This window comes from Teleopsis dalmanni, chromosome 2, assembly GCF_002237135.1.
Source record: "Teleopsis dalmanni isolate 2A chromosome 2, ASM223713v2, whole genome shotgun sequence".
Lineage (NCBI taxonomy): Eukaryota > Metazoa > Arthropoda > Insecta > Diptera > Diopsidae > Teleopsis > Teleopsis dalmanni.
Window position 1 is genome coordinate 161,894,353 of NC_051847.1, and position 15,725 is coordinate 161,910,077.

General features: G+C 28.5%; 1 protein-coding gene across 6 annotated transcripts in view; it reads right to left on the reverse strand.

Annotated features, from left to right (window-relative positions):
- The window catches only part of LOC119680154 (segmentation protein cap'n'collar), an 82,740-nt gene that overhangs the window by 12,431 nt on the left and 54,584 nt on the right, over positions 1-15,725 (reverse strand). For all 6 annotated transcript variants that reach the window (XM_038092841.1, XM_038092840.1, XM_038092839.1 and 3 more), the window contains 2 exons: positions 9,719-9,798; positions 8,524-8,973 (listed from right to left, as the gene is read on the reverse strand). In XM_038092841.1, coding sequence (XP_037948769.1) covers positions 8,524-8,973; positions 9,719-9,798 — 530 coding nt within the window. The remainder of the gene's footprint in view (positions 1-8,523; positions 8,974-9,718; positions 9,799-15,725) is intronic.

Consider the following 15,725-nt stretch of genomic DNA (forward strand, 5'->3'; position numbering starts at 1 on the left):
TTGATTATAATTTTGATTATATTTTGATTATAATTTTATATGGACCGATGATGGCAATGTTTTCACATTCCTTTTCTAAGAGGTGTTTTTATGGGTTGAAGTCCTTTATGAAATAAGAATGATTTCCACTTATTAAAAAAAATTAAGGACTTTACTAGGCAAGACTAGACTAGGATCACTTGATAATTGACAATTCATATGTAGCGTGATATTTTGAATACATGACTTACTCAGTAACTTTATAATAAAAGTTACTGAGTAAGTAAATAATAAATGTTATTTAAGAATTTAAAATTTAAGAATTGTTACTTATTAAATTAATAAATATTTTTTAATTAGTTTTTTATTGTTACTGGACTTAGGTCGTTTATTTAACTCAGAAAATTATAAATATTTTTTTAAATAAAAAATTACATTTATTAAATAATATTTAATAATATTTTAATTTTATACAAAATTATGAGTACACAGAAGATGGAACGAAATATTTATATTTATATTTATATATTTTATTTATATATTTTAATTTTTATACTTTGTATAAAAATGAAAATATGATTAAATACTTAACACAATATTTAATTGTGTAATTTTTTATTTTATTTAAAAAACATTTTTATAAATTTATGTATTTAACACATAAAACGACCTAAGCCCAGTAACAATAAAAAAACTAATTGAATATTGGTCGTAATAATAATTTACTAAATATTTTTTTTTATTTTTATAAATATAAAAATATGATTCAAAAAAAGATTTATTATAGTACAGAATTCACAAATATCATATAAGTATGTTCGCTGCTAGACAATTTCTTCTAAACTGATTTGAGTTTGTTTTAAATATAGTTAGGCAAAATATTTTCTTTAATGACATTAAATGTATTTTATTTTACTTGAACAAACTTTGAAGAAAATAATTTAATTATACATTATTATACATATATTATAACACAACACTTTTCCAATACCAAACTGATCCATAAAAATTATCTAGGTTCACTGACACTGAATTGAATATTCAATTAACGTTTTAAGACATTTTTATCGTCTTATCTTGTCTTTACTTAATTTCAACCCGACGATTAATTGATATAAAATATGATCCGAAACAATTACCGTCTTCAGTTTTATCCAGTAGAGTTCTTATAAAACAAAACGTGATAATTTTGTCACACTATAATTTCAATAGAGTTCAATAGCGTAAAACTCAAATACTTGATAGTTCCATAGTTCTGTTCTCCAGACGAAAATTCAATTACAAATGAGTATAAAATTTAAAATGAACGGAAGGACAAAATGTCATGATCTGCTCTTTAGTGCTAACAGAAGTGCAACTGACGCGTTTAAGACGATTGAGAATAGCAGACAAGTTAAGCGTTTGTTTTGAGGCACACACAGCATCCACATCTGCACATATGCATCACACACATACATTTGCGCACATAATGACAAATGACTTAACACGTCACCATACGGCGGCATTACACTTGTTGTTACTGGTAATGCTGGTGATGCTGCTGGTGCTGCTACTGCTGGTGCTGCTGCTGTTGCTGCGATATGTGTAGTACAATTACAACAATAAATAGCTAAAATCAACAATTACAAATTACAGACAGCCAAGCAAGCGGACAGGTAAACAAACGAGCAGTTAAAAAATGTCATCCTATGAGATGTTAGTGTTCGGCGCACTCTAACGTACCCATGCGTGCATAAATGATGATAATAATGTGACATTATTACTGCTACTGCGATTGTTTTTTTATTGATGTTGCTTACATGTTGTTTCACACGATTTGCCGCATTCGGTTTGTTTGCTACAAAGCCTTTTCCAATAAGCGAACCTCACTTCAGCCCTTGCGACAGCAATAAATGAAATAATTGTACACATTTATCTATTCTATTCAAATTATATATATAAAAACTATTGATTGTGTACATTCACTGAATTTCCTATGATATTTTCCAGCTCTGTTCAACGTTCTATGTACATCATTTTGAATCGCATGTAAGGTAACGCCCAAAACTAAATGGCAATTTATAATTAAATCCAATTGATATTGATTATAAGGTTTAAATTCTGAACTCAACGCAAAATATCACCTTCACATTCATCACTCTAGTACTAAGATACTTTTTATTTGCTAAAACAAAAAATACAATTCGTGACATATTTGATATTACAACCCTGGAATTCTAAACGCTTTCTCAACAGCATTTTAAAATTAATGCATACTTCACTTATACCTCACTTATACTTATATTGGCTTAGATATATAATATATTTATTACTTTATACGAATAAAAAATGTTTTAATGAATTAAAATAACTAATAATAAAACTAATAATAATTAAAATAGTATTAGTTTATTTACTAATAGTTTACTACATCAACGACTCATAATCTCATAATTTGATACATTATCATCATCATCAGTGCTTAAATCCCCTTGTACGATTATTATTAATTTTAGGGAATGTGGCACCCTTCTGGGTTTATAGTAGGTCTCTAAGCCCTGTTGCGTCAATAAAAAGTAATATAGAACCTACTTTACAGAGTTTTATTGCCTCTTTCGTAAGAATATACATTCCCAGCAGCCTATTCCGTATGTGCATTAGCGCAGGGCATTCTAAAACCACACGTGTGGCTTACTCTTCATTCTCTTAGCAGAAGCTACAGTTTGTATCCGTAATTATACCCAGTCTTGTCCCCTTGGAGCATAGGGCCCACATACTCCGACATTTCTATTCCGTTACATTAATCTAAAGCGATGTCATCAAAATATCAGCACGATATCGGGAATCAGAAGGTTATCGATCTTTGATGCGCTTTTGGTAATATGGTTGTTGCCTTATCATTTAAATGAACACATATTTTGTATGTATTCTTTAAATTACTAACTATTTTGACAATTTCCTGAATCAGTTAAATTTTAACACAGTTATTCCGATTTAAATCAATCGCTAGAGTCTCAATTCGTAAAAACCAGAAGCAGAGATAAACATTAAAACCATGCTACATATATATGCGCATATATTTTTTATTGTTATTTCTCATACAACATACCATGAATAAAAAACTAACTAAAGGTAAGCTTTATATTTATTTTTAGAATAATGTTAACACTACATATTAAGTAGAATATAATATAAATAAACAGGGTATCTGCTACCAACGAAACGTAGCACTACGACTATAGTTGATCTTTTGTGCTTCCGAATGAAAGCCAGAATGTCAGCCGATGAGGACCCCCTAATGTCAGAAGGAGAGAGTAGTTCTCGACCCAGTGACTTCCTCCTGGCTTAGATCAAGGCTGTGTAGTCACAGAGAATGTGACTGGACGAGACTTTTATATATACTCTATATAAAGTATGTATATATATATAATCTATACATACCATATATATACTCTATATATACTCTATATTTATTTTCAAAGTTAGAAAGGCAATTCTTGTGAATGTTTACTTATATTTATAACTTTTCGATCATTGATGATTAGATCCTTGGGTGTACGAAATATACGTAGCCTGACATTTTAGTGGGAAATAAAAGATTGGATTTATGATAGGATTTGGAATGAAGAAATATTGAAAGCGCTTACGGATGTGAATATAGGAAGATGAAGTGAATGCTATCGTTTTAAACATTTCTACAATAATTTTTATAAAATGTTATATGTTTAAATTGCGAATAAACTATTATATGCCAATCATATTCAACTCTATAGCGAATATTTTTTTTTATTTTTTTAATATATTTATAATTATTTTTCAAACAAATTTCTCATAATTAAATAAATAAATGTAAATAAGACAAAGGCAAAAAATATTTAATAATAATAAAAACACTTCAATGAATTCATTAATGAAATTCATTAAGGAATTCACTGCCTTCTTTTTTGCCACATCCAAATTGACATTTAATTGCAGTTGCAGTCTACCTGGAAGCTTAATAATTTTCTACTGCATACAGCAGCGCATCTAAGTGATGCAATTGAGTAGTCGCGCCACTGAATTGAAACAACCGCAAAAAGATACGACGAAAAAAGTGTGATCAAAAAAATTAATAACAGCGAAACTGCAGATTAGTGTATGTAAGTAGATCTGATGCATCGGAATGTAAGCGCAACGTATTAAAGCAATTAGCGAATTTACCAAGATTCTCGTAATTGTGCATTAAGCAAATTGCAAATTAAATTTTGTAAGGATTTAATATTCGCTTAAAAGTAGAAAAAGTTTTTTTTTTTTCTGTTTTTTTAATATATACAATAAGTATGTTTCACACATTAATCCCAAATCAAAAACAAAAAAAATTATCATAAAAATTTACAATAAGTTGCCACACAAAAAGCACAGAAAGCAATAAAATATGAGATTTTTGTTATAAATTATAATTTGGGAAATTGGTATCTTTAGTTTTATTTTTTACAGAAATTTTAAAAAAATCCATTCGATATTAATTTAAAATTTTAACTCATCTTATGAGTTATGTTTTATACAAAAAACCAAAAAATTTAATTCAGCACTCAAAATTTTTTTTACTTCATCAAACTTATGCTAATATAATATATATAGACTCAAATATATATAGAGACAAAAAGTTGTGACCACTTAAATATATTATATATAAACATAAACATTACACATAAAGAAATATATATTATATAAAGAAATATATCTTGTCTTGAATCTGCAGGTCACTCTAGACAGAGATAGCCTGGTACACAGATTATATTTTGCAGACAAACAATAGAAACAAAATATATGTATACGTGAAACTTCAATCTGAAATCTGAATCCAGACTCTATATTTTATCCAAAAATTTATTTTAGCCTGCCAGGGTGTTGTCATATGTTTCTTCTTTGGATCTTACTGTAAAACAGTTAATACACGTGAAATGTTATAAAGTGGAAATGGTTAAAATAGTGAGGATAAAATAAATTGTTGCAGCTATTGATGCCCAAGTCGATATTGGTACTAAGAAGAAACCCGAATTGTACAAAGGAAAAATAGATTGCTATTTATACAAAAAGTCAAAATATTTGAAACAATTGATGTTTGTATTGTTCTTATTACAGACTAACTTAAGATTACAATATTTCTTGAAAAGTTTCCATAATTTCTATTCCTGGCAAACGGCAAAATTTCGATAGAAGTGGTAAGCGAAACGCCGTCACCTGTAGTCATACTCGCTCATATTTAGGATTTATGTTTGTACAAGTTACCTAGATACTAGTTATTTAATTTCTAGTAATCTAGTTACTAGTTATATAGTTACTAGTTATTAGTTATCTTGTTACTAGTTATCTAGTTATTTGTTATCTAGTTACTAATTATAAAGTTATTAGTTAACTAGTTACTAGTTATCTAGTTATTAGTTATCTAGTTACTAGTTACTAGTAAATATGCCCAGTGTACTACAGACGCTAAGATTTAATTATATGTTTATCGTATGAATCAATACTATCTTTAATCACTAAAATTGATATTGAAATTCTCTGAAAATTAACTACAAATGCGGCATTCTTTGTACAAAAAAAAAAAAAAATAAATAAATAAAATAAAATATGAATGTTTTTCGTCTTACCGACGGGATTAACGGTGTTTTAAATATTATACCGTAAACTCGTTTTGAATAATGGAATCAGAGAAAAACTGGCAGCGATTTAGGATTTAAAAGCCAATGATTGCGCCATGCTGTGAAATAAACAATTCCCTTAAACGACGAAAGGGCACCGAATGAAGATCAAAGGATTAAAATACGAAAATGCGTTTAAACATTGTATTTAACAAAAAAAAACCACATTTAACTACCTTAAATCCAACAACTAAAAGTCTTTAAAGACTTATTCTCTCCATGTTTGTTGCAGGACAATAACTGTTTTTATTAAACAGGTAGTTAGGTAGATACAGTGTATCTGAAATGATTGCCATTTACCATGACTAAAACACCTCTGGAAATTTGCTACTGACTTTGTAAATGCATTGTTGCGCTGTGGTTAGAGTTTTGAAAAATCTTTTTTCTCGCCTCTTTGTATTTCCCTTTTATGGTTCTATGACTTTTTTGCATTGTGTCACATTAGGAACCGGTACGTTTTAGTGACATTCTGCTGCGTTGTGGCTTCAGCTTTATGACTTTGGACAGGTACTTGATGATATTCATTTGCAAGAACCGTACAAGTGGATATATTCATTCATTTTTACTGCGCTTAAAGTGTTAAGTGACTATTATGGACAGACAAGGCATTCAATTAATTGTTTCGGAGTTTCGACTTAAATGAAGAAAAGTGCCAAGTTAATTATTATTGTTTTTTAAAGTTTGTTCTTTTTTTAAATTTGGATTTTTAATTTTTACTGCTTTATAAAAGTTACTGTGGTTATTGAAACGAGCCTTCAAAAATACACAATTCTTTCCCATCTATGATTAACAAGAACTAAGCAGAAGAACTCTTGATGATAACTGATTCGATTGATATATATATAATTCCAAACCCCCTGATGATGGGTATTTAGCATTACTAAAAACAGTTGTATGACCAGCTAAAGAATCAATTAATTAATAAAATAATAAAATTTTGTTGTAATTTAGTACTATTCGAAATACTTCTTTACTAAATACAATAGTTTATATTAAAAATTTAGTTTCTTTAGTCAAAACGGACATTAAAATTCAATTTAATATATATGTTAATATTTTTGATAATTGTAACTATGAAAAAAAATTTACTCTAACTAAAAGTTCTAAAATATAATTTTTTTTTTGGACTGTACATATTTTTTGAGTTACGACCGTTCAGAGTTGCAAAAATCGCACCTGTTTTCTTTTTCTTTCTTCTGATGAAAGTCATTTATATCATAAATTTTTTATCAATGCATAAAAAAGAATAGAAATAGAAATAAAAATATGATAAATATGATTTTTCGATATCTCAAAAACCAAACTCGATAGATAATAATACAGTGCCGATTCGTATTTATCTACAAAGTTCAAAAGAAAAATCTATAGTTTAAAAATGATCATGTAAAGCAGGATTTAGTAGCAGAACAGTATTACTGATATAGCCTGCAAGTAGATACCCATGGAAAGACTTTAGTGCTCTCGATATCTCAAAAACTAAACTCAATATATAATAATAGAGTGCCTATTCGTATTTATCTACAAAGTTAAAAAGAAAAATCTATAAAGTTTTAAAATGATCATGTAAAATAGGATTTCATTGCAGAACAGCGATACTGGTACAGCCTCTAAAGATAGAGCTAAGGTATCGTCTATAAGTAGATTAGGGAGATCACAAACCTTATGTTTAAATCACTATAGGCAACTGTTAAACAATATTGACATATGAAACAAACACATGGGACTATTGCTTGCTTCCAGAAATTGGGTGCCAAAAAAAAAGAGCTAAGCCATTCTCTTTGTAAGAAGATTCAAGAGGTTACAATCAAAGACTTTTAATTACTATAGTCGACAGTTATAAAATATTGGCATATGAAACAAACACATGGGACTATTTATTGCTTCCAAAAATGGGGTTTAATATATTTTAAAAGTTATTATTATTTTAAAATTATTTAAATCGATTGACTGGAATATAAATAAATTTTTGTCTGGTTTTGTTAATAATTTCTGTACTTTACAAGTTATTTTATTTAATTTCTTCTCTTAATCTTATAAAAAAAACTCTAAGTAAACAACAAATGTTCAAGTGTTGCTCCGCTGAAGTTTTCAAGCAATAAGAAAACACTAGACATTAACGCGGATGATCCTTAACTGACAGATTGTACAGTAACGAAGCTTAATGGCCTAAAAAACAAATAAGAAAACAACTGAAATCAGTGTTGGCAGCGTTAAGAATTCAATTCTATGGACGGACAAAGGTGACTGTGACTGGCTGAGATGCACAGTCGTAAATAATTTGCTTGTTTTAAAATCTTTATAGTCTACAGCATAACCAGTCCTTAAAAAGATCAAATATTGCAAAACAAAAATCACAATAAAACAAAAAAAACAAAAACTAAAAATCAAAATGAAGTTAAAACCGTTTATACGTAAAAACTGAGATAAATTAATCTTTAAGCGACGATTGAAAATAAAAAAGTAGCCATTGTCAAAAAAATGTTTAGTAATGGATTCGAAACTATATTAACGCGGAGGATCATGAGTGATCGAGTCAGACAGGAATGTTTTTATACACTTTTTTAAAGTTAACAAATGTTAAGATATTTCAATCAAATATTGATAATAATAGCACATTCGTACATCCAAATTTAAATCCAAATTTAGGTAAAAGTTATATATGCATATATAATTATAAAGCGAAGTACTAAGAATATTGCTTTCATATTTTTTTTATTTATTTTCTCAATCAACATTTTATGTAACAAATGCACCTTTTTCCTCCATTAAAAACTCAAACATGTGCACCACCAATGCAAGCCTTATAAAAGGTGTTGGCGGCAACATTTGCTTTCTAATTACTGTTCAATATATAACTATATGTAACTCTTATTACTCTTACCTGATGGTGGTGTCCATGATGGAAACCGGTCGCTTGCCTGTGGAATGCACTGTTCGCACCACTGCCAACGGCATAATTCTGTATGCCTGCGGCTGTTGGACGGTGCGGATGGTGATGATGAGGGTGATGGAATGCTGGCGTAGCTGATTGTATCATTCTATCCAAGTCTTCGACTAGTTCTTCCTTTGCTTCGTCATCTAAATCAAAAAGAGGCGATGGAAGTAAACCGACTTCGATCTCTGATTGTGGTAGATCGTCTTCGTTAGATAATTCTCCGTCGTTTTTGTAATTGTTGCTATCGTTATTGTTATTGGTGTTATTTTTGTTGTTGTTATCGACGTTGTCTTTATCTTCGATGTTTTTACCGTCAAAATCTAATTTGTTTAGTTGTTTGTTATTACTTTGAACACCAGCGGCTTTTGATGTAGAAGCAATAGGATCGCTTTCAACCTTAAAAATTAAATTATTACATATATAAATATAACAATTTTATTATTAATTTAATAAATTCAAAATATTTAGATTATAGTATCCACTATATGGTTACAACATTTTAATGATATTTCAAGATCAATGTCACAGAATGAGCATTGCTGTACAATTAATTGTAAATTGCAAGTGAATGACATATTCAAAATGAAATTAAAAATATTTAAATATTAAATTTATAAATAATAATTAATTTCAAAACAGACTGTGAATAATATATTTTTTTTATATTATATTATTTATTTATTGTTGTTGTTGTTATTTGAGTTAGTGCTATTGGGGGGCTTATCCCTGCCCCACACCAAACTTTTACTATACTAGAATCATTATCATTTATTTATCTTCTAACTGATGACGGACCGTAGATCAGCATATCTTCCTGTGCGTCCTGAGGTGGACTTAAGGTTTGTTAGGGCGGGGTTGAGAAACGTATCAATTTTTGTGAATAATTTAAGGACTCTGTCCTTGATATATTTTTTCACTGAGTCGATTCTTAGATCAGCATGTCTGTTGTTAAAATATACCAAGGAATGTTAATTAGTCTTCTTAAAGCTTATTATTTATATTATTTTGTATTATGATCGTTATACCATTTTATTGTTTTTATTTCTTTATATATTTAAAACTGTCATCTTGATTTTTAAAGTTACATTAATATAAATATAAAAAAAACGCAATTTAAAAAACAATTATAATGAAATTTTACCTCGTTGTCTTTTCCAGCCAACTCAGACAATTGTATAACGTCGTGGAGTAATTCGTCCAAAGGTAATCGAATATATTCACCTGAAGGTAGATAATAAATAAAAATTACACGATTGAATATTGGAAAAAGCTGTTTTATTTAGTAAGAAATAAAACGATAAATTTAATATATAAAAACTCGTATGTGTTATTCCTATGACAATTCCTAAAATTGTAGTTGGAGACAGATACTTTTAGTGAGAGCATAAATTTCATTGAAGTTGAAACTTAAATGTTAAAAATAAAATAAATTAATAAAATAAATAAATAAAAATAAATGAATGAAATGAATAAAAAATTAAAGCTTATAAATTACTTTTTAGTTTTGTTTTTATTATAATATAGTAGTCTATATAAGCCTGGAGTTGTAATAATACTCCGTCCTGAGGAAAAAGTCAAACAAATTTCCAAATATCAGCGATAGTTTCGCTATATAATAATAAGAACAAAATTAAAAACTAATCCACTTATAGATTTCACTTTTTTATTCACTTTTTATCAATTAATTTATATAATTTTATTTTTATATATTTATATTATTATATATATATTATATAATATTTATATTTTTTATATAATACTTTTATTTTTTGAAAGACACATTTTGACTACAAGTTCGATCCATGTTACATTTAGTAATGGGCAAAAAATTTTTTTTAAAAAACTTCTTTCTCGGGGTCTTATTTATTTATTTAAATTTTTAATAGAAGTGGCAAGTTTTTCAATCTGTATTTGCTTTTTAAAATAGATTATGACCCTGTTAACTATCACATTTAATTAACGTGAGAGTAAAGAATACCAAAACCTGTAGTTTCTATGAAATATAGCGTAAATCTATCTTATCTGTTCGTGCACTGTAATTACCTAAAAAGGAGTACAAATTATGGGAAATTTTCCTAACCTGACCCAGACAATTTAAGTTTATAAATAAATCTAGCAATATTTTTTCGTTCAAGATTCCCTAACCTCATTCGGTTTAAGTCCCCTTAATTTGACATTCATTGAATTGAATGAATTTGGGAATCTTGAACTAAAAAATATTGTGAGATTTATCTATAGACTTAAATTGTCTGGATCAGTTTAGAAAAATCTCTTAATGAATAACACAATAGATCTCATAGGCTATGATGTGCCATTTTCCATTCTAATAATAAAAACTGTTTTGATTAAACATTTAAGTATCCTTTTATGTTATTACTACCAGGGAATTTGATAGATTTTTAAGAGAAATACAGGTAATACCCAGGAGTGTGATTGATAACAAAAATCACGTTAATAAATATTTTGAAAAAATCAAAGTTTGTTTTGACTTCTGTTTGAAATTTTTATTTACAGAATAATGTTACTTTAGAAAAAAAACTTAGCTATAAATATAAAAAAATTGAAGGAATTATTAAAAATATTTAAACGAATTTAAAATAATACAAAATACATATAAATGAACTCCCTAGTGTATTGTGTTGCAGAGTTCGGTTCTGCATTTCTATTTCAAAGTAACAACTGCAGTTCTTCTTTCTTTTTTGATTTTACAAATAATGACCAGCACAAAATATTTTTTAATATTTTTCATTATGGAAATAAATTTAAAGCATATTTTGTATATTGTATTTTAGTCTCTAGATAATCATAAAATAAAAGAATGTTTTGTATGTCGATATGAAAGTACAATCATTAATCATAAAATTATTTGTTATATTCAAGTCATATAAGAAAGCAGCTGTAAATACTTAAAATTAGAAAAAAAAATTTCTTTTTACAGTAAATGCAGCTTCTATATTTATTAACTATACATGAATCTTGTTAATTAAAAACTGATTTTAAATTAAAAAAAATATCTGACAATAACTTTCTTCCTTTCGATTAAGTTTATTCGGAGTACACTTTAAAAACAGAAGCCAATTGAACGACGTAAGGTACACTAAATTAAGTAAGTTAGTTAAATTTTAGTAAATATTTAATATTTACTAAAACTCATTTACACTAGTATTTGCATTAGGTATTCATAGCGGTTAAACGCTTAAGGAGAATGTTGTTAAACAATAATTAAGCCCCCGTCGAACGAGTGAACCAACAGATATAGGTAAATATACAAGCAGAGATAGAATGTGAACACACTGTGAATGTGAATGTGAACAGTGAACAGTGACGGACACTTGTGATAGCGTATCCAACACTATCAAAATTTAATCTACTCTTTCCAACAAACTGAACGCGTTCAGTTCATTTAATATTTTATCAGAAAATTACTACTTAACATCGTTAAGTAAACAATGGAGAACTTGAAAAATTCCTTAGAAAATTGTGGGCGCTTTGCATCGAAAACACTTCGGTCAGGTACGACGGGACAAGACAAGCGCGTTCACAAAATGTGACAGACAAGCCAGAAGAGATATGAATGGTCGAACTCTATTGCGACCTTTGCTGGAAACCAGCTACTACCACTACCACTACCACTTCCACTCTTAAGCTGGGTGAAAAATCTAAATAAACACGCGTTCTTTTTTGTGTTCTAACATTATTATTATTATTATTTTTTTTTTTTTTCGTCTGCATATTATTACAATTTTTTGTTCACTAATTTCTCTCTTACAACAAATTCATTTGACCAATGTTTTTCTTGAGATTGGTAACAGCAAATACGTATAATAAAATGTTTTATTTTTATTTTCGTCTTTCGTTTTTGGTATTTTTGGTTTGAAAATTTTGTGTACTTAGCAGAGGCTTTCCTAACATGGCTTCCAATATATATGCAGCACCCAAACCCAAATCAAGCAACTGCTGTTGTTGTTCCAGATAATAACTCAAGTGTTTGAACCATGTTGTTTTAGCCTCAACGCTTTACAATTTACATTTTTGTTATTTTAGGCATTCTTTTGCGTTTTCAATTTTCGGTTACAATTCCTAAAATACATAATATTTGTATTGCTTGTTGTTGTTGTTGTTGTTGTTGTTACTGTTTATGCCAAAGCAATTGTTGGTAAGATACTTCAAAAGGTAAAGTAGACTAGACGGACGGAAGAGGTGCATTCAACCGACGTCTGGGGAAATATCAATTTTGTAATTTTTGGATATTACGACCACTTTACGTTGCTTTATGCATTTGTCACCAATAATTAAGGGCAGTTTTTTTTTTTTTTTTTCATAAAAACATTTTGACAATTGGCAGCTCAGTTGGTCAGTATAAAAGCCACTGTTGAAATGTATCAATAATAACATAAACTTTTGCCCGGAAGTGAACTTTTTGATTAAGCAGATGGGAATACATAACTGAAGAAAAACAAAATTTACAAAAAAAAAAAAAATAATTCTTTTAATGTTATAACATTTCACCTAACATTGTTTTTTTTTAAATATTCAATTATCAACGATGCTTTTCTAAATGCTACTTAGATAGACAGAATGATAGATGAAGACTGATCGTAATGCATCTCATAAAAAATTAGGCCACGTTAGCATATTTTGATACCATAAAGAAGTTTTATATAGTTGACTGTAAGGACTGCGAACAAGCATAACCACATTTTAGACCGTGAATTTATATCAGAAAAATAATGAAGAAAGTAAGATATATAGCGACCGTAAGATATATAATGGCCACGTAGGTATTTTAGACCAAGAAATCACTGCATGACTTTGATGAGATGTGTAATATCAGTTAGAAAAATAATGAAGAAAGTAAGATATATAGCGACCGTAAGATATATAATAGCCACATAGGTATTTTAGACCGAGAAATCACTGCATGACTTTGATAGATGTGTAATATTAGTTAGAAAAATAATGAAGAAAGTAAGATATATAGTGACCGTAAGATATACAGTGACCGTAAGATATATAGCAACATTTTTTGTCCCCTCTTTTAACCCACAACTTCTACAGTAGTCGTTGAAAACAACCTCCAAACACTAGTTAATAATAAGAAGTATGTTTTTACTACATATTTCATTAAGGCACTTAGTACTTTTCTTCATATATAAATTTAAAAACATACAAATTTTTGTTTTGAACATATATATCGGTATTTTAAATAAGTTTCTATATCTTTCTTTTTGAAACAGATTTTAATTTATATTTTATCCAGCCAGTTTTGACATTGTATGAAGGTGACCTTTACTACCTCTCTGTGCTCTTATGCCGCTTTTTTAGCCTGCTGTTATATAGTATGACATAAAACCCTTAAAGATCACAATAATCAACATTTAGTCAACTTATTTTTATTAATGTAAGAAAATTGTCATATTTTGATCAATAGTTTTAGAAGTATTATTCATCTGGTAAAATCTTACTATGTCATCAACGGTTCATGCAGTTATCATGCAGTTGAATTTTATGGTCAACTGGGAGGCGGTTTATAAGTGAATCTCATGTAATCACTTCAGATGAGTCTCACATGCATTGAATTATCTTAAAAAGATATTTAAACATTGCAACTCAAACTCCAATCTATTAGTTTTTAGAAGCAATTTGAATGAAATGGTGTAGATTAACAACATAATTGTTGAAATATTTACATATAATTCATTATATAAAGATTATTAATTTGACATAATTAAACTTTAAGGTATTCTACATATGCCTTAATTTAAGGTTTTAATACAATAGTGATAATTTTAATGACTATAACATAATATTTGGTTATAAGATCTGAATTTTTTAAATATTATTTTTTCTAAAAATATATTCAATTTAAGTCCAGAAATCTACTTATAAATAACAAATTGAAAATGCATCATCACGAGAGTGAAGACATATAAGATTTGATTGAATTATATTACTATATAAGACCAGCGGTAAAACAACCAATCAGATTCGGTGTGCTACTGTGTGATTCTAACGAGCCTTTACTTCCTGCTAAACCATTTGGTATATACAACGAATTTAGTTTTTTATATAAATGCTGATACTGAGTATCATACTGAGAAACGAAAATATAGTGAGATACATTAAGTCACAAAGGTGACAATGCGCTGCTCATGTAATAAGAATGGGGTCGGAGAGAAGGCCGAATAGCATATTCAACGCAAAGCCGATGACAACCAGGCACAGAGGTAGGCCAAGAACAAGATGGGATGAGAACGTGTATGGTGATTCAGGAATGATTGGAGTACTGAACTGGCAGAGAGTAGCAGAAGATAGGGACAGATGGAGGCCAAGGTTCATACTGGACTGCAATGCCAAATAAGAAGAAGAAGAGTATCAGATTATCTAAAAAATGAAGTCGGAAATACTTTTGCTTAGTTACAAAAAACTAAACTGGTAAAGATAAAAGCTAGAACTGATTTGAGAATAATCCGCCTCTGAAAACTTTTCTAATCTGTTTACTTTTAGGTCTATTTACTATCTTATTTTTTAGTGTTCCATTTACTCTAGTCTAACAAAGCAGATCTTGCAATAACACATACATCTGGGTTTTTTAATGTTTAGTATGTTTTGTAATTAAGCTGTTTGTTTTAACAAATTAAATTATTATTGATAACTTATTTGAAAGGATTTATCCCAAGCTTATGGGTTATGTAATTTCTCTCTATATTTTTAGATCACCTACGATATCCTATTGGATATCGAAGTGATCTGATTTAGTAATTTACTTACATTACTATACACTCCATCTACAGTATTTAGTCAAGTTTTGCCTCTCTTAAACTCAAGAAAAATATTAGTTCTAGATTTGTTAAGTATTGAAGTGTGGTGACAGCACTCGTTAAAACTTCTATGACAGTCAAGATTTCTAACTTACCGAAGGTGTAAATATTTTATAAATAACGAAATATTATAGGACAAACATGTATATGTTAACACTTAAATTTTTCCTAACCACACTATAGAAACTACAATTTATAAAATCGACTAAATAGTTCAACGAGGGCTTATAATTTTGTTTAGAGCTTTAAACTATATTTTGATTCCTAAATATGTTTCTTAGATATCTTTATGTTGTCATAATGGGTCAATTAAACCTAGACGTATTG